Below are 19,564 nucleotides of genomic sequence, written 5' to 3'. Positions count from 1 at the left end.
ATTCTGGTAAAGAATATTCGTCTAACAAAGGTTCATTTTTATGAAGAGAAAACAATAAACTGAAATTTGGACTTTAAGATAGTTTGAGAAAGTTATCCTGAATTAGAACACAGGTGAGAAAGATACAAAATAGTTTTGTAACTTCAGTAATTCACATTTGGAAATCTCTGGTTCCTTGAAAACTTGGTTTTTAGACCTCAGCATTCTCCTTTATTTATTTATTTATTTATTTTTTATTTTTTTGCAGTGCTGGGGATTGAACCCAGGGCCTTGTGCTTGCAAGGCAAGCACTCTACCAACTGAGCTATATCCCCAGCCCTTAAATATTTAAATTAATTCATTAAATTAATTTTTGAATCTGACAACAGAAATTGTTCCTATTTGTGATGTCTCAGCATTCTCTTACTTCTTTGAAGGTAATGTAATTCTTTTGAAGGAGGCACTGAAGGCTTGTCTCACCTGCTTGTTTCTCAGAGTGTAAATGAATGGGTTCAACATGGGAGCAATGGACGTCATTAGCACCGTCACACCCTTGTTGATCGCCACAGATTCCTTTGCTGAAGGTTTGACGTAGATGAAGATGCAGCTTCCATAGGTGATGGACACCACAATCATGTGAGAAGAACAGGTGGAAAAGGCCCTTTTTCTTTGCTGGGCAGAGGGGAATTTTAGGATGGTCTTGATGATGTATACGTAGGACAGAACAACACACCAAAGAGTTGTGATGAAAGATAACACAGCACAGGCTATCACCATCTGTTCTAAAAGCCATGTGTCTGAGCATGAAATCTTCAAGATAGGAGATGAATCACAGAAAAAGTAATCAATTACATTTGAGTCACAGAATTCTAGATTTAGTATCATGATAAGTGGTGGGAGTATGATCAACACACCAATGGTCCAGCAGCAGAAGACAAGCCTTCCACAGACTCTGCTGCTCATGATGGTGATGTAGTGCAGGGGTTTGCAGATGGCCACATAGCGATCATAGGACATAATGGCCAGAAGAAAAAATTCTGTTACTCCGAATACATCAATAAAAAAAACTTGAATGACACAAACATTATAAGTAATGGACCTGTCACCTGTTGCTATGTTATATAAGTATCTAGGAATACAAGCAGATGTAAACAAAATTTCTAATAAGGCAAAATTCTGTAGGAAAAAGTACATGGGTGTTTTAAGGTGGGGGTCCAGTAAAGTGAGGAATATGATGGTCAGATTCCCAGTTACACTCAACATGTAAGTGAGAAATAGAAACACGAAAATTAAGCCTTGAACTTGAGGGTCATCAGTCAGCCCTAGCAAAATGAAGGTGGTTATTGTCTTGTTTGCCATCATTGAATCCAAGTTTCTTTCATATTTCCAGAAAAAATTCAGAGAAATTTCAGGTGAATAGAAGGCTGTCACAGGTGAGCAGTACAATTTTCCTCTCTTGTTAGGGTATAGAGAGTCACCAGAGGCTGTTATTGTCACTTCAACAACCCAGACAATACAGGTGAGCTACAAAATCCTTGTTTTAATAAATCATATCAGAGATCTGAAGAGTCAAAGAAGCCTAAATGAAATAGCTATGTAAACTAGTAAATCCTTCACAGAGGAAAAACGATTCTTAACTGCACTTATTTGAGGCAGAGGAGATGAAGGTGAAGGAATTTATCACAAATAAGAGTAAAAATAAACTATCCAGCACTTTAAACAGCTGCATTTGGGTTTCTGTCACAGAATTTTGGAGACTTTCCAGGCAGAGTGAATTTTTACTTGTAACTCTTTCCCACAAGTCCTCATAAGGTACTTGGCGCAGTTATTTCAGAGCTCATGAGAATGCACAGGTATTGTTGCAAATACCTCTCAGATATTCTCTTAACATGTTACAAGCTTTCAAGTGCAGAAGTATGAGGATGAGGCAGAAAAGGTGAAAAAAATTCCTCCAAAACATTCCAGATACACTCAGAGAATAATAGTAATCAATCTGCAATGTTTGGGGCAGTCTAAAAGGGTAGAAAAAAATCTCCTAGGATCCAGAATACTGGAAGCATACTGAAAAGCAGGGAACTCAACAGTGTGAAGAAAATAAAATGGCATCCTCATAATGCTGGAAGAACAAGAACAACAGAAAGTGTCAATCTAAAATTATTCAGCATGCATTTGTTAGAAGCACACATTTGCAAAATAAGAGTTTTTATGCATAAAACTGTAATAAACTACAGCACAGCTGAATTTAAACGAATACTAAATCATCAAGAATGAAAATAATAATTGCTGGTGAGAATGTGTGGAAAAAGGTACACTGTTGGTGGGAATGTGAATTAGTGCAATCACTTTGGAAAGCAGTATGGAGATGCCTCAAAAGACTAGGAATGGATCTGCCATATGACTCAGCTATTCCATTTCTTAGTACTTATCTAAAAGAAGTCAACATGCGATAGTGATCCATGAATACTAATGCCCATAGCAGCACAATTCACAATGGCCAAATTATGGAATCAGTCTAGGTTTCCATCAACAGACGGATGAATACAAGACAATCCTTGGATGCCTATCACTGAGGATAGTACCAAGCTCACAAATACTGCTTTTTCCTATACATAAAGATGTGTGATAAAGTTTAATTTGTAAAAAGAAAAAAAGGGGGCGGAATTCCATGAAAATAGAAGAGAGATCAGTGGAGTAGAAGAAGGGGATTGAGGAGGAGAGACAGGGGATGAGAAAAGGGAGGAACTGTGGAATGAGTCTGACCAAACTTTCCTATGCACATACATGGATATGCCACAGTGAATCTCACCTTTATCTATAGCCACAATGCACTAATTTAAAAAGCTGACTGCCGATAACTGAAACTACTGAAATTGTTATGATGCATCATGAAATGCTGAGTATAGTACCTTACCAAAGAGCAAGGTAATAATTGTGTACTTCTTCCTGCTTTATCTGCCAACAATAGAGTTCACTCTTCCTACTTTTGCCTCTCCAAGTGGGTGCCAATTACAAAATGAAGGAAGAGATGAAGAATTTTTTCAGTTCTGAGTTTTGGTTAATAGCTGTTCTGTACACTCTTCCTTAGCTATCAGAAATTGGCCACAAGTGCAGATAATTAAGTTTTCAGTCTTGAATAACACTAATGGTTTGAGTATTTTATAGAAGTTATATAAAGTATCCTTTTCAGTACACTCTTTCATTGCTGATGAGACTGCAAATTGGTGCAGCCACTCTGGAAAGCAGTATGAAGATTCCTTAGAAAACTTGGAATGGAGCCACCATTTGACCCAGCTATCCCACTCCTTGGTCTATACCCAAAGGACTTAAAATCAGCATACTACAGTGATGCAGCCACATTAATGTTTATAGCAACTCAATTTACAATAGCTAAACTGTGGAACCAACCTAGATGCCCTTAAATAGATAAATGGATAAAAAAACTGTGGTATGTATACACAATGGAATACCACTCAGCCTTAAAGAAGAACAAGATTATGGCATTTGTGGGTAAATGGATGGAGCTGGAGAATATCACGCTAAGTGAAGTAAGCCAGTCTCAAAAAACTAAAGGTCAAATGTTTTATAAGTGGATGTTGATCCACAGTGGCGGAGAGCAAGGGAAAAAGGAGGAACTTTGGATAGGGCAGAGAGGAGAGAAGAAAAGGGATGGGGCACAAGGATGGGAAAGATGATGGATTGAGTCAGACATTATTACCCTATGTATGTGTATGATTGCATGAATGGTGTGATCTCTGCAACATATACAACCAGATAAATGAAAAGATGTGCTCCGTTTGTGTACAATGAGTCAAAATGCATTCTGCTGTCATGTAGAACTAATTAGAACAAGTAAAAAAATAAAGTAATCCTTTTCATAGTGAAGTAGGTTGATGGTGATTGCAACTCTATGATAGCTTCCATAGTTGAACATTCAAGTTTTACCTTCACCATTACAGGAAGGAAAGGACCACTACTTGCTTGAGAAGTTATTCAAAATAATGATCTTAAGGAAACTTATTGAGATACAAGAGAATTTAATAAAGAGATAGATATATTATAAAAAGAACCAAGCAGAAAGCTTGCAACTGAATAAGTGAATGAAATAAAAGATACAACAGAGTGCTTCTATATCAGACTAGATCAAGCAGAAGAAAGAATCTCTGAATTTGATAGTTTTTTTTTCATTTTTACAGATTGCATTTTGATTCACTGTACACAAATGGGGTACAACTTTTCATTTCTATGGTCGTACATGATATATACCATTCTCTTAATCATAATGTACATAGGGTAATTATATCTGTTTCATTCCACCATCTTTATTACCCACACCCCTTCCCCCGCTCATTTCCATGATCCAAAGTTCCTCCATTCTTCTCTTGCCTTCCACCCTGCCACCCAATTGTCCACTTAGAGATTTAAAATAGAGTGATAAAGAGTAGACATAGCTTGTAAGACTAATGAGACACCATTAAACAAATCAATGCTCACAGAAATTGTACATGTTCACGGAATACCATATGATTTACTTTTAATATGAGATTTCTTTTTCATCACTGTGACAAGAGGTGGGTTTTGTTTTGTTTTTTGAAAAGGAGCAACACTTTTCTGGTGATACCTGGCACACCCAAGAGTGTTGATTCACAAGGGCTCAAGCACAATACAACACACTCAATTGTAGTAAAAAAGCAGTTCTGTGGTCTGTTTACTATCCCTTTTTCCACCTTTCCTCAACTGACAGACTACTGTGCTTTACTATAATTCCCTAGTTAAGCCTGCACCCTTTGGGCAGTATTCAGCATTCTGAAAATATTTCCCCAATTACTAATTCTATACATTCTTTTTTTGTGATGGTATACTTATTGTATTTATCATTAATATTTAACACTCGACAATCAGTGAACAATCTAACCTTCATTGCCCAGGCTCCATTTAATACTGTACAGTCTTAAGAACAGTCTCATAGGTATTATAAAAGGGAATACATAATTGATGCTACTGTGTGATTAATTTCTGTTTGTTTTTCTTTGAAATGGTTTTTAAAGAAATTTTAATGAGATAATATTATCCAATGTATTATTAATTTTGGTGGGGTTACTAATATGTTGTGTGTGTGTTTTCAGCTTGAGATTGCAAAATCTCTATCTGTATGAAATCATATAAAATTTAGATACTTCTCTTGACATACACACTATCCTCTCAATGAGTATAATCTATATGAGAGCATGCTATTTAAAAATGAGTCCCATGAATAACTTGGGTTACTTTATAACATATTCAATTTAGCACTCATCACTTTTATTTTTCTGAATTTCTCCAATTTTATTTAAAAACTCAAATATAACAGAATGAATCAAACACCATTACCCTATGGAAATGTATGATTACACAAATCGTATGCCTCTACTTCATGTACAGAGAAATAAGATGTATCCCATTTGTTTACAATAAAAATAAATTTAAAAAAACCTCAAATATATTTTTAACTGATTCATGCAAACACAAAAATTGCATACATCAATGGGGTGACATGTAAGGTTTTGATATATGTATACGTGTAATGTTTTGATATATATATAATGAAGTTTTGTTATATGTGTATATATATGTTCAATTAGGTTAACATATGCATCTCCTAAAACAGCTATCATTTCTTTTTTATAATATTTTAATTTTTGCATCATAATTATAAATAATAGTGGGGTTCAGTGTAACACATTCATATGTGCACATAGTATAGTTTACTCCATTTCATTCCCTGGTATTTCCCCTTTCCCTCCCTTCTTCTATTCCCTGATTTCCTTCATCTATTCTACTGATCTTCCTTCTATTTATTTATTTTTTAATTGGTGTACTATAATTACACATAAAGGTGGGATTCTTTGTGATCTATTCGTATATACATACAGAATTTTTTTGTGCGTATGCGTGTGTTACTGGGCATTGAACCCAGGGCCTCATGCATGCCAGGCATGTAAGTGGTCTACTACTAAGCTGTGCCCCCTCACAGTTATTATTTTGATAGAGGCAAATTCAATCCCTTTTGAAGTAGAATTGTGATCAGTTTTTCACAGAGAAAACTACTGTTAAAGTAAGACATTTTCATGTGTTGACTATCAATCACAACTGTTGGTAATTTAACTATCAAAATTCCTAAGGTTATCATTCAGAATAAAAGTATTGTTCAGACTTGAGTTTCGTGACTCAAGAATCCACTCTAAAAAGTCCCATACAGGCCTAGGAATGCATAAATTCTTCAGTTTTTCTTCAGTAATTGCAAAAATTTTCCCTTAACTGATTGTCATTAAATACCCATAAACATTTTCTTATATTCTCCATCATTTTAAAAGAAAATTTATTGCAAAGAGCTTAAGAACATTATAAACTCTTGCTTTGTAAATGTTGATATTCTTGCCACATCAATTTAACATTAGCTTTATTTCTTAACTTTGATAATAAAATCTCACATGGGTAGAAATCACTAATTCAAATGATTTTGGGACATGTCTTTCTCAACTTTGTCTTTAACAATTGTATCAGTTATATTATATACATATAACATTAGTAAATACATGACATATAATTTAACACATCACTTATCTTTAAAACGTGCTGTGAATCTATTTATATCTCAATAATTGAGAATATACAACTCTTTATTTTGGGGTATGTTAATTGGTTATTGGTTATCATGTAGATTTTAAAACTCATCTCCATTATTAAGATTTTTGTACCCCCCAAATTATTCATTATTGATGTGGCAATACACCTCATTTTAAAGCTATAATTTATTACAGTTTTAGATTCTGCTTTGCTTTTACTTTAAACAAGTTTTTGATGGTATTCTTATGCCAGACATTTCATGCTTGTTATGATATGGCAGAATTTTTGAGACAAGGACATGCTTATTCTTTGGTAAGTTTTGAATAATGTTACCAAAGTGACTTTCACAACGTTTTAAAATCAATATAATACTTAAAGTTCACTGTATGCATGTCTGGTTTTGCTTACATGAAAATCCCTACTGAGTTGTATTTTTGAAAGAGTAGCAACACTTTATTTGGTGGAGGAATTGTTAATGGTTCTGAAATCATCCCTGAAATTTTTACCTATTCATCCTGTGTGTAATACTTTCAATTAAAAATGAAGAAACCAAAAATGTTTCTTCTTCCTGTTTTCTGAAGATAAATGTTTTTCTTAGAGAATTTTCTCTATTGCCAATTATAACTTATCAATGCATTCTTCTGTAAGCTATTAAGAAAAAAAAACCTTAAGAGTTTTGGAAAACTGTATTTTGGATCACAATTCTGCTTCTCCACAAGAATTCCTAAATTATCAATTATTTATAATACTGGCTAATAACAATTTTAGTTTTGAGTAAGTATCTCCAGGGATCACATCTGTCTTAAATTGTTGAGTTTAAAGACACTTTCCCTGGAGACCCCAATTAGTTTGTCATGTGAAAGGTTTTATTCAGTTCCTTTAAGACATTTCCTATCTATTGATATCAGCTCTATCAATTCCTATCTAGGTCACAAAGATGGACCTCTTATGTTAGGGAGAAAGTTTTGCTGTCACACTCACCAGGTGTGTGATGTGGTTGAAGACACTACAACACACCAGTATCCACTCCATCTTCTTTTCCTTAACCTCAGAATTCACAGAGAATCTGTAGTCAAGTCCTCAGCCATAAATGGAAATATCTCCTCTTCCAAATTCGTTCTTTTCTCTAACCAGTAATACTTTCCTTTATTTTTAAAGTTCATTAAGAAGGGATGTTTGAAAGAATATGAATGCTCTTTGACTGATTTAATTATATTTGTTTTATTGGTTCAGAGATTTTTGGATTCTGAGTTCATGGGTCATGAAATAAGTCAATATTTCATTATATCTATCTATCTGAGTCTCTGTCTATCTATACACATTCACATGCACAGAGATGATGTAGGATGGTTTGACTTAGAATTATTGCTGTGAGAGCCAAATGCATTTGAATCATACTGTGAATGTTGAGTTTTGAAATATTCCCTGGCTAGTGATAAGTGGTATGATATCTCTTGCAATGCCGGCCTATGGCAGTGAACCATAGCTTCCAGTTAGTCATGCAATCACATTGGTAAACAACAGGCAACTCTATAGTGTACTGTGTTGCTAAGTGATGATGCTCTATGGGCTAGGTATATTTAAATGTGTTTTCAACTTGACTTATGATGGGTTTATCAGGAGGTAACCCCATCTCCTGGAGTAATTTTTGCAAGCTGTTTACACAATGGTAGCATTGATGAAAACATCACAACCAGTAAAGAACTTAACTTCTTCACAATGATTTAAGTCAATGTTTTCATCATTAATATTGATAAAAGCAGATCAAATCAATAGACCAAAATTTGTCATATAAATTACTCAAAAGAAAAAGAAAACAAGTGAAATCACAAAAATCATACTTACTTTTCCAAGTGCCAATAATAGTTCCATCCCGTTGGTCAATCACAACAGCTATGAAGGTTAAAAGGAGGAAGAGGAAAGTGTTACCAAGGCTTGTGTGGGGGTCTTTGTTCACTCTTACTTGTAACCCCACAGTCACGTTCACTGGTGCCCTGAGATGGCCTAGCTCGCTATCTTTAATCTCCAACACATGGCAAAGATTTTCTCACTGAGTCCACTTACATTTTTTAATGCAGGAAATATTTTCTAATTCTCCAATTTGAAAGTATATACTGTTCAAAGGCTTCTAGACCATCTGGAACTCTCTTTGGTTTGAAGAATTGGTTATTCTCATTGTTCTAATTTTATTGCCTTTGGGGAACGTGTTGTTGATAAGACTGAAACTAAGTATATAAATAAAAGAATCCTTGGTGTTTCAAGATAATAAATTACTAATGAATCCCTTGAGTGAGGCACTTGTGCAAAAAGGTACAAATGGGCACAGTTCCTCAGAGACATGAACATTAAACAACATCAGATACAGCCTAATACAAAAGAGTGCAAATTGGCTGGTTAAGAAACCAGGCAGACTTCTCTTTTATTTCATTGTTCAAGGCAACTAAATTATCACAAAGAATCATGTTTTCTTCTTGATTTGTTTTATCATATGTTCTTGAAAAGTAAACAATATGGATAATCAAAAGAGAAAAGAACAACTGCAAGCAGTAATGCATGCTTTTAACATTTTTGAGTATGCCATTTCATTAATTTTAAGGGTAAATTGAACATTGCTTAATATGAACATGTATGAAACTTGGAATAGTCCTTCTTTGAGGAGGAAAAGAACAACTGAGAATTTCACATAGCTCAACTTAACACCTTTTTATTGAAATATGAAATGTGTACATTAACCAATATATTCATGTAACTACAGCTAAAATATCCCTTACTTCTTCAGTCTTGTTTCCAAGAAGATGAAAGAAAACAATAACAACAACAGAAAGGGCTGTGGCCATATGCTGTCTATTTGCTACAAATTGTTCCCAGTTCATGCCCAAGGACAAGACCATCAATCAATTTGTCAGTTAAGCACAAAAGGCCCCAAAGAGCCAAAGTAATCTTGAGCAGAAAGAGCAAAGCTCGAGGCATCATGATACCTGACTTCAAGACATAGTAAAGAGCCGTAGTAACCAAAACAGCATAGTACTGGCATAAAAGCAGGGACATAGAACAATGGAACAGAATAGAGGACACAAATAAATCCACACATCTTAGCTATCTGCTTTTTTTTTTAATTTGAAAATTTTTAATTTTTTGAAATGCAGAATTATTCCTTGTTTTGGAAGCATAGCTACTTAGGTATAATAAGTACCTTAGTTGACAGTTCTTTTATTCAGTACCTTGGATAGGATCAGTTCACTGCCTTTTGGTCACTGTTATTTCCAATTAGAAGTCAGTCATTTATCTTATTGCAATTTCTTTGTATGCATGGAAATATTTTTTTCCTCTTGCTGCTTGCAAAATTTTTCTTTGTCCTTTGACATGTTGGTTATGATGAAACTGACTATGAATATTTTGTATTTATCCTACTTGGAGTTTGGTGAGTTTCTTATGTATTAATTGTTTAAAAATTGTATTTGGGAAGTTTCCAGTTGTTATTTCTTGAAATATTTTGTCTGATCCTTTCACTCTCTTCTTTTTGGTACTATTATTGTACATATATCAGTGTATATAATGTCTCATTTTTCTCTGAAGTTCTTTTTATTTTCCCTTGTCTTCTCTTTCTCATTCGTTGACTGTTCTGTCAGGTGAAAGCTATAGTTGAACCCCTCTTGAGTTATTTATATTTTTTCTATACCAAAACCTCCATTCAGTTATTTTTTTGTTATTGCTGTCTCGTGATATTCTCTGTGGGATGTGGCATGGTTATAGTATCTTCCTTTAATCCTTTAAGCACTGTTTTCTTTAGCTATATGAACATTGATAGTACAGGTTGAGTACTACTTATCTGAAATGCTTGGGGCCAGAATTGTTTCTGGTCTGAGATTTTTTCTGGTTTGGGAATATTTGTGTATACACACACACACACACACACACACACACACACACACACACATAGCCGAAATTGTAATTTTATACAATACTCTCAGTGTGTCCAGATGTGGAATTTTCCACTTGTGGAATCATGTCAGGGCTGCCAAGGTTTCAGATTTTGGAGCGTTTGGGATCTCGGATTCTCATATTGGGAAAGCTCATCCTGTAGGTACTCTGAAGTCTTTATCTACTGAGTCTGTATTTGGACCTCTTAAAGGCAATTTCTGTTGTCACTTTTTATTCCTGTATATAGATCACATTTTCTTCTTTATTCCTTCAAATATTTTTTTTGTTTTATTGTTTGAAAACTGGGCATTTCAGATAATATATTAACAGAATACTGATTCCCCATGCCCATGAGCTTTGTGGTATTGTCATATTCTTATTTTGTTTGTTTTGTGATGTGGGTTGGCTAGTTTAGTGAAGTCTATTTCCCACACAGTGTAAAACCTCTGTTGTTTTTCCTCCCATGGGTCTTGGGCATCCTCACTCCAGGGTTACAGTGAGGTTAGTCAGGACCTTTTTTGGTCTACTCTGGGCAGATGCAGCCAGGAACAGTGCTCCATCCTCAGTCTGAAGGTAGTTTCCCCCACAGAGGAGCATGTAGTCAGCAGTCGTCATCTGTATTAGTTAGGGTTCTCTGGAGAATCACTGGCAGAGCCTGCTTTGGAAGACCGAAAGTCCGATATTCTCAGATGATCGAAGCAGCAATCAAGAACCTGCTCAAGAAGAGCCGAGCTTGCATCTGCCAGCTATCTGATTTTTTCCAACAGTGTCAAAAAAAAATTGAAGAAAGCACAGTCTCTTCAACAAATACTAACAGGAAAACTGGATGTACACATGTAGAAGATTGAAACTTGACTTCTCTCACCTTGTATAAAAGGACCAAAAACCCTAATGTAAGACCTGAAACTCTGAAATGACTAGAGGAAAACCTAGGGCAAACACTTCAACCATTAGGCAATGATTTACTGGCTAAGATACCAAAAGCTCAGGAAAAAAAAAAAGCAAGAATTGATAAATGGAACAATACTAAATTAAAAAGCTTATGTTCAGCAAAACAATCAGCAGAATGAGGAGACAATCCACAAAATGGGATAAATCTTTGCCAGCTATTCATCAGCTATTCATCCAGAATGTATATAAAGACCTCAAAAAACTTATGAAGAATTTAATAAAAAATGGGCAAGTGATCTGAATAGACACTTCTCAAAAGAAGAAATAAAATGGTCAATAAAAATATGAAGAAATGCCCAATATTTTTAACTTTCAGGGAATTGCAAATCAAAACTGCTTTAAGATTCCATCTTACCACAGTTAGAATGGTTATTATCAAAAAAACAAAAACTAACAAATGCCGGCAGAGATGTGGAGAAAAAGGAATTCTAAATTGCTGGTGGGATTGTAAATTAGTAAAATTACCGTGGGAAAGAGTATCAAAGTTCCTCAAAAAACAAAAAATGTAACTGCCATGTGATCCAGTTATCCCACTCCTGGGTATATGTTGAAAGGAAACAAGGTCACATACGAAAGAGACAACCACATACCCCTGTTTATGGCAGTGCTATTCATAACACCCAAGATCTGGAATAAGTGTGACGGTCAACAAATGAATGGATAAAGACAATATCACACACACACACACACACACACACACACACACACACACACACACACAGGAGTGTTCAGCCAGAAAGAAGAATGAAATACCATCACTTGCAGAAAAATGGATGGAGTGGAGGGCATCATGTTAAGTGAAATAAGCCAGAGACAGAAAAACAAGTATTGCATGTTTCCTTTCTTATGCCAAAACAAAAACAAACAAGTAAACACAAACAAAACCAAACGTGAAAGGAGAAGAGGGACTATGAAGAAATGGGAAGGATGGGAAGGGTGCCAAGGTGGGGGGTTGTGAAGAGAAGGATGAGTGGGTGGAAAATGGGTGAATGGGCATGATGGGCGCACCACACACACGTACGGAAACATCGCGGTGAGTCCTGTCAATATGCACAACATATGTTAATAGTTATAATACAATTCATTTGAAATGCTGAGAAGATATTTTAAAAAGTTAACCATTTGAAACAAAATGGCAGCCTTCAGGGACATTTCCAAAACAAGCATCTCCCCAACCTCCACCTGAAACTGCATTTCTGTGCCAGTTGTGCTGTTCGCAGAGAGGTAGGCAGGATTCCATCCTGTGCAGCTAAGGGCCTCACCTCAGTTTAGACTTGCCGGTGCTGCCCCACATCCTCCACCAAAACCCGTGTCATGAGCTGGACCCTTAGGACTGAAGAAAAACTGTCCTCTGAATGAAAAAATAAAGGAAATTATACTTTGAAAATATCCCTTGTCTGAAATGCCTGGGACCAAAAGCATTGTTTTGGATTTACTTGCATTTTGGAATATTCACTTGTATCTAATGAGATTCCTTGAGGATGGGACCCAAGTCTAACCATGAACTCCATTTATGTTTCACAGACAACTTACACACAGTTTGTGAAGGTCATTTCATACAGTATTTTTGGTGTGCCTGGGTTTTGACTGTGGCCTGTCACCTAAGGTCAAGTAGGATATTTCCTACTTGTGGAATCATGTTAGCATGCAAAATGTTTCAGATTTTGGAGCATTTTGGATTTGGAATTTTTGAATTAAGGATGCTCAATTTGTAACAGAATATAAGTCCATAAAACCAATGTTATACATTTTAATCTTATGTGGTTTTATATATATGTGTGTGTGTGTCTGTATGTGCTGTTGTTGTTACTGTTATTATTATTATTTGCTATAGTAGGGATCAAACCCAGTCCTCATGTGTGCTAGTCATATGCTCTGCCACTGAGCTGTATTTATTATTTTTGTATATTTCTATGTTGTATAACTTTTGCGTTTTTCTTTAAAAATATAACATACACATACTTTAATGAAACTTTATGGATGTATATCATTATTTTGGGGTGCTATATGTGATATATATGATAAATTCCATCATATTTTTAGATAGTTCTAATTTTGAAAATTTATTAATTTTTTTTACTATTAAAAAGATCATTACTATGATTAATTGTACAGTTATACAAACCGTACTTATTTATTTTTCTTTTTAAAATATTTGTTCTAATTAGTTATTCATGACAATTGCATTTAATAACATTATTATTAAATGCATTTTAATAACATTAATTGTTGCTGTATTCTGTTTTTTTTCTGTTTTTTTATTGTAAACAAATGCGATACATGTTGTTTCTCTGTTTGTACATGGAGTCAAGAAATATCACTGTGTAATCATAAATTTACATAGGGTAATGTTGTTTGATTCATTCTGTTATTTTTTTCCCTTCCTCCCCCACCCCTCCCACCCCTCTTTTCCCTCTATACAGTCCTTCCTTCCTCCATTCTTGTCACCCTCCTTAATCCTAAACAACCCTAACCCTAACGCTAACCCCCTCTCATCCCCCATTATACGCCCTCATCTGCTTATCAGCGAGATCATTCGTCCTTTGGTTTTTTGAGATTGGCTTATCTCACTTAGCATGATATCCTCCAATTTCATCCATTTGCCTGCAAATGTCATAATTTTATCATTCTTTATGGCGGAGTAATATTCCATTGTATATATATGCCACAGTTTCTTTATCCATTCATCAATTGAAGGACATCTACGTTGGTTCCACAATCTGGCTGTGGTGAATTGAGCAGCAATGAACATTGATGTGGCTGTATCTCTGTAGTATGCTGATTTTAAGTCCTTTGGGTATAGGCCAAGGAGTGGGATAGCTGGGTCAAATGGTGGTTCCATTCCAAGCTTTCTGAGGAATCTCCATACTGCTTTCCAGAGTGACTGCACTAATTCGCAATCCCACCAGCAATGTATGAGTGTACCTTTTTCCCCACATCCTCACCAACACCTATTGTTGCTTGTGTTCTTGATAATCGCCATTCTAATTGGGGTGAGAAGGCATCTTAGGGTGGTTTTGATTTGCATTTCTCTTATTACTATAGATGTTGAACATTTTTTCATATATCTGTTGATCGCTTGTACATCTTCTTCTGTGAAGTGTCTGTTCATTTCCTTAGCCCATTTGTTGATTGGATTATTTGTATTCTTGGTTTAGAGTTTTTTGAGTTCTTTATAGATTCTGGAAATTAGCGCTCTATCTGAAGTATGAGTGGCAAAGATATTCTCCCACTCTGTAGGCTCTCTCTTCACATTACTGATAGTTTCCTTTGCTGAGAGAAAGCTTTTCAGTTCGAATCTATCCCAGTTGTTGATTCTTGCTTTTATTTCTTGTGCTATGGGAGTCCTGTTAAGGAAGTCTGATCCTAAGCCAACAAGTTGAAGATTTGGACCTACTTTTTCTTCTATAATCTGCAGGGTCTCTGGTCTGATGCAAGGTCCTTTATCCATTTTGAGTTGAGTTTTGTGAAGGGTGAGAGATATGGGTTTAATTTCATTCTGTTGCATATGGTTTTCCAGTTTTCCCAGCACCATTTGTTGAAGAGGCTATCTTTTCTCCATTGCATATTTTTGGCACCTTTGTCTAGTATGAGAAAATTATATTTATTTGGGTTTGTGTCCATGTCCTCTATTCTGTACCATTGATCTACCTGTCTATTTTGGTACCAATACCATGCTGTTTTTCTTACTATTGCTTTGTAGTAGAGTTGAAGATCTGGTATTGCGATACCCCCTGCTTCGCTCTTTCTGCTAAGGATTGCTTTAGCTATTCTGGGTTTCTTATTCTTCCAGATGAATTTCATGATTGCTTGCTCTATTTCTGTGAGGTACATCATTGGGATTTTAATTGGAATTGCATTGAATCTGTATAGCACTTTAGGAGTATGGCCATTTTGACAATATTAATTCTGCCTATCTAAGAACATGAGAGATCTTTCCATCTTCTAAGGTTTTCTTTCATTTCTTTCTTTAGTGTTCTGTAGTTCTCATTGTAGAGCTCTTTCACCTCTTTTGTGAGATGGATTCCCAAGTATTTTATTTTTTTCGAGGCTATTGTGAATGGGGTAGTTTTCCTAATTTCTCTTTCTGAAGATTCATCACTTGTGTATAAAAATGCTTTGGATTTATGAGCATTGATCTTGTAACCTGCTACTTCACTGAATTCACTTATGAGTTCTAAAAGTTTTCTGATGGAATTTCCAGGTTCCTCTAAATATATAATCATGTCATCAGCAAACAGGAATAGTTTGAGTTCTTCTTTTCCAATTTGTATCCCTTTAATTTCTTTGGTTTGTCTAATTGCTCAGGCTAGAGTCTCAAGAACGATGTTGAATAGAAGTGGTGAAAGAGGGCATCCCTGCCTTGTTCCAGTTTTTAGGGGGAATGCTTTCAGTTTTTCACCATTTAGAATGATATTGGCCATGGCTTGGCATAGATGGCCTTTACAATGTTAAGGGATGGTCCCACCATCCCAATTTTTTCTAGTGTTTTGAGCATGAAGGGATGCTGTATTTTATTGAATGCTTTTTCTGCATCTATTGAAATAATCATGTGATTCTTAACTTTAAGTCTATTGATATGGTGAATGACATTTATTGATTTCCGGATGTTGAACTAACCTTGCATCCCTGGGATAAAACCCACTTGATCATGGTGCACTATCTTTTTAATACATTTTTGTATGCAATTTTCTTGAGAATTTTTGCGTCGATGTTCATTAAGGATATTGGTCTGACATTTTCTTTCCTCGATGTGTCTCTGTCTGGTTTAGGTATCTTGCAGCCTTTAAAATTATGTCTTTATTTTGTATGTTAGGTATTTTCATAATAATGTGCCTTGGTGTGGGTCTGTTGTAATTTTGTATATTTGGAGTCCTATAAGCCTCTTGTACTTGATTTTCCATTTCATTCTTCAGATTTGGGAAATTTTCTGATATTATTTCGTTGAATAGATTGTTCATTCCTTTTGTTTGTTTCTCTAAGCCTTCCTCAATCCCAATAATTCTTAAATTTGGCCTTTTCATGATATCCCATAATTCTTGTAGATTCTGTTCATGATTTCTTACCATCTTCTCTGTTTGGTCCACTTTGTTTTCAAGGTTAAATATTTTGTCTTCAATGTCTGAGGTTCTGTCTTCCAGGTGTTCTATCCTACTGGTTATGCTTTCTATGGAGTTTTTAACTTGGTTTATTGTTTCCTTCATTTCAAGGATTTCTGTTTGTTTTTTTTTTTTTCAGTATCTCTAACTTTTTATTGAAATGATCTCTTGCTTCCCATATTTGCTCTTTTAACTATTGATTGGTGCGATCATTTAATGCCTGCATTTGCTCTTTCATCTTCTCCTTCAATGCCTGCATTTGCTCTTTCATTTCCTTGTTTGCTTCCCTGATTGTTTTAATTATGTACATTCTGAACTTCTGACATTTCTTCTGCTGTGCTGTCATTGGGTTTTATCGATATAGTATCTAGGTTTGTTTGGGACATTTTCTTCCCTTGTTTTCTCATATTGGTCAGATATCAGTGGGACTCTGAGAAATTGCAATTTCCTCTACTGGCTTATAGTGTCCCTGTAGATTTCCAGTATTTCACCTCCCAGCCTTCAGTATCTTGAAGTCTTGGAGGAACTTGACAATGCAGTGCTTCCAAAGAAAGCTGCCCCTAGCCTGCTACTGGTTCCTGGGCGTGGAGGTGGCTCTGTGCGGAAAGATTCTCATTGGGTGGCCTGCTCCGTGAACCTGGCCGTGGAAGGAGCCTGCCACCAGAGGGAGCAGGGCTGCTTGGGGAAGTCCCTGGCTGTCCTGCCCTGGTCCCTGAAGCCACCTGTGGGCCTGGGCCTGCCACTGGATCCAGGGCTTGGAGCTGACTCTATGCAGAATGGCTCTCACTGGCCGGCCTGCCTCGAGAAGCTGACTGTGGAAGGAGCCCACCACCGGAGGGAGCAGGGCTGCCTGGGGAAGACTCTAGCTATCCTGCCCTGCTCTGAGAAGCCACCCCTGTCAGGGCCTGCCGCCCAGGCCGAGCTTCATCCAGTGGGGTGACTCACCCCATGGCTCTATGTTAGTCCGAGTCTCTCATGCCTCCCCTTCTTGAATCCTGGTTTCTGGAGCGATGGGAGATGCAGTCACCCTCTAGTCCACCATCTTGGATCCTTTTGTCTACTGTATTCTTGACAATTGCCATTCTGACTGGAGTGAGATTAAATCTTAGAGTAGTTTTGATTTGTATTTCTCTAATTGCTAGAGATGTTTAAGATTTTTTCATATATTTGTTGATTAATTGCAGTTTTTCTTATGTGAAGTATCTGTTCAGTTTCTTACCCATTTATTGATTGGGTTATTTGTTTCATTGGTGTTAAGTTTTTGAGTTCTTTACATATCCTGGATATTAATTCTCTACATGAGTTGCACATGGTATATATTTTCTCCCATTCTGTAGGCTCTCTCTTCAAGTTACTATGTCCTTTGCTGAGAAGAAGCTTTTTAGTTTGAATCCATCCCATTTATTGATTCTTAACTTTACCTCTTGTGCTTTAGGGTCTTGTTAAAGAAGTCAGATGCTAGGCTGACATGGTGAAGATTTGGGCCTACTTTTTCTTGTATGAGGTGCAGGGTCTCTGTTCTTGTGCCTGTCTCTGATCCACATTGAGTTGATTTTGGTGCAGGGTGAGAGATAGGGATTTAATTTCATTTTGCTACATATGGATTTCCAGTTTTCTTTTCTTTTCTTTTTATTTTGGGGTGCTGGAGATTGAAATCAGGACCTTGTACTTGTGAGACAACACTCTACAAACAAAGCTATATCCCCAGCCCTCCAGTTTTCTTTCTCAGAACCATTTGTTAAAGAGGCTCTTTTTCACATCTTTTGTTAGAATGATTCCCAAGTATTTTATTTTATTTTATTTTTTGAGACTATCTTGAATGGGGTACTTTTCCTAATTTCTCTTGCAGTGAATTCATCACTAATGTACAGGAACACATTTGATTTTTGGGTGTTGATTTTATTTCCTGCTACTTTGATGAATTCACTTATTAGTTCTATAGAATCAGTGATAGTTTGAATTCTTCTTTTCTTAGTCACATCCCTTTAATTTTTTTCTTCTCTCTAATTGCTCTGGCTAGAGTATCAAGGATGATGTTGAATAGAAGTGGCGAAAGAGGGGATCCTCACCTTATTCCAGGTTTTAGAGGGAATGTTTTCAATTTTTTTCCATTTAGAATGATGTTTTCCTTGGTTTAGCATAGATAACTTTTACAATGTTGAGATATGTTCTTATTATTCCTAGTTTTTCTAGTGTTTTGAACATGAAGGGGTGGAGAATTTGTCAAATGACTTTTCTTTATCTATGGAGATCATCATATAATTCTTATCTTTAAGTCTATTGATGTGATGAATTATGTTTATTGTTTTGCATATGTTGAACCAACCTTGCATTCCTGGAATGAACCTCACTTGATCATGGTGCAGTATCTTTTTAATATGTTTTTGTTTGCAATTTGTCAGATTTTATTGAGAATTTTTGTGTCTAATGTTCATCAGAGATACTGGTCTGAAATTTTCTTTCCTTGATGTGTCTTTGTCAGGTTTTAGTATTAGGGTAATACTAGCTTCTTAGAGTGAGTTTGGGAGGGCTCCCTTCTTTTCTGTTTCATGGAGTACTGGTAATTCTTCTTTGAAGGTTTTGTAGAACTCAGCTGAGAATGCATCTGATTCTGGGTTTTTCTTGGTTGGTAGGGTTTTGAAGGCATCTTCTATTTTGTTGTTTGAAATTGATCTGTTTAAGTTGTGTATGTCCTCCTGATTCAGTTTATGTAGTTCTTATGTCTCTAGAAATTTGTTGATGTCATCAAGATTTTCTATTTTATTGGAGTATAAAATTTCAAAATAGTTTCTAATTATCTTCTGTATTTCAATAATACCTATTGTGATATTTCCTTTTTAATCACAAATTTTAGTAATCTGATTTTTCTCTCAGTGTGACTAAGGTCTCATCAATTTTGTTTATTTTTTCAAAGAACCAATTTTTGGTTTTGTCAGTGTTTTGATTGTTTCTTTTGTTTCAATTTTATTGATTTCAGCTCTAATTTTAATTATTTCCTGTCTTCTTCTTCT

The 19,564-nt window shown here is 35.7% G+C and overlaps 1 protein-coding gene across 1 annotated transcript; it reads right to left on the bottom strand.

The window, feature by feature from the left end:
* Positions 1 to 402: 402 nt before the first annotated feature.
* On the bottom strand, positions 403 to 1,341 carry LOC306662409 (olfactory receptor 6C2-like; the record flags this gene model as incomplete). The annotated part of the gene is made up of 1 exon (XM_079142062.1): positions 403 to 1,341. The coding sequence occupies one exon, from the start codon at positions 1,339 to 1,341 to the stop codon at positions 403 to 405; it is 939 nt and encodes a 312-aa protein (XP_078998188.1).
* Between the last annotated feature and the right edge of the window lie 18,223 nt (positions 1,342 to 19,564).

Source organism: Sciurus vulgaris (assembly GCF_902686455.1).
Source record: "Sciurus vulgaris genome assembly, chromosome: 5".
NCBI lineage: Eukaryota > Metazoa > Chordata > Mammalia > Rodentia > Sciuridae > Sciurus > Sciurus vulgaris.
The sequence above is the reverse complement of the archived record's forward strand: the minus strand, read 5'-3'. Positions and strand labels throughout refer to the sequence as shown.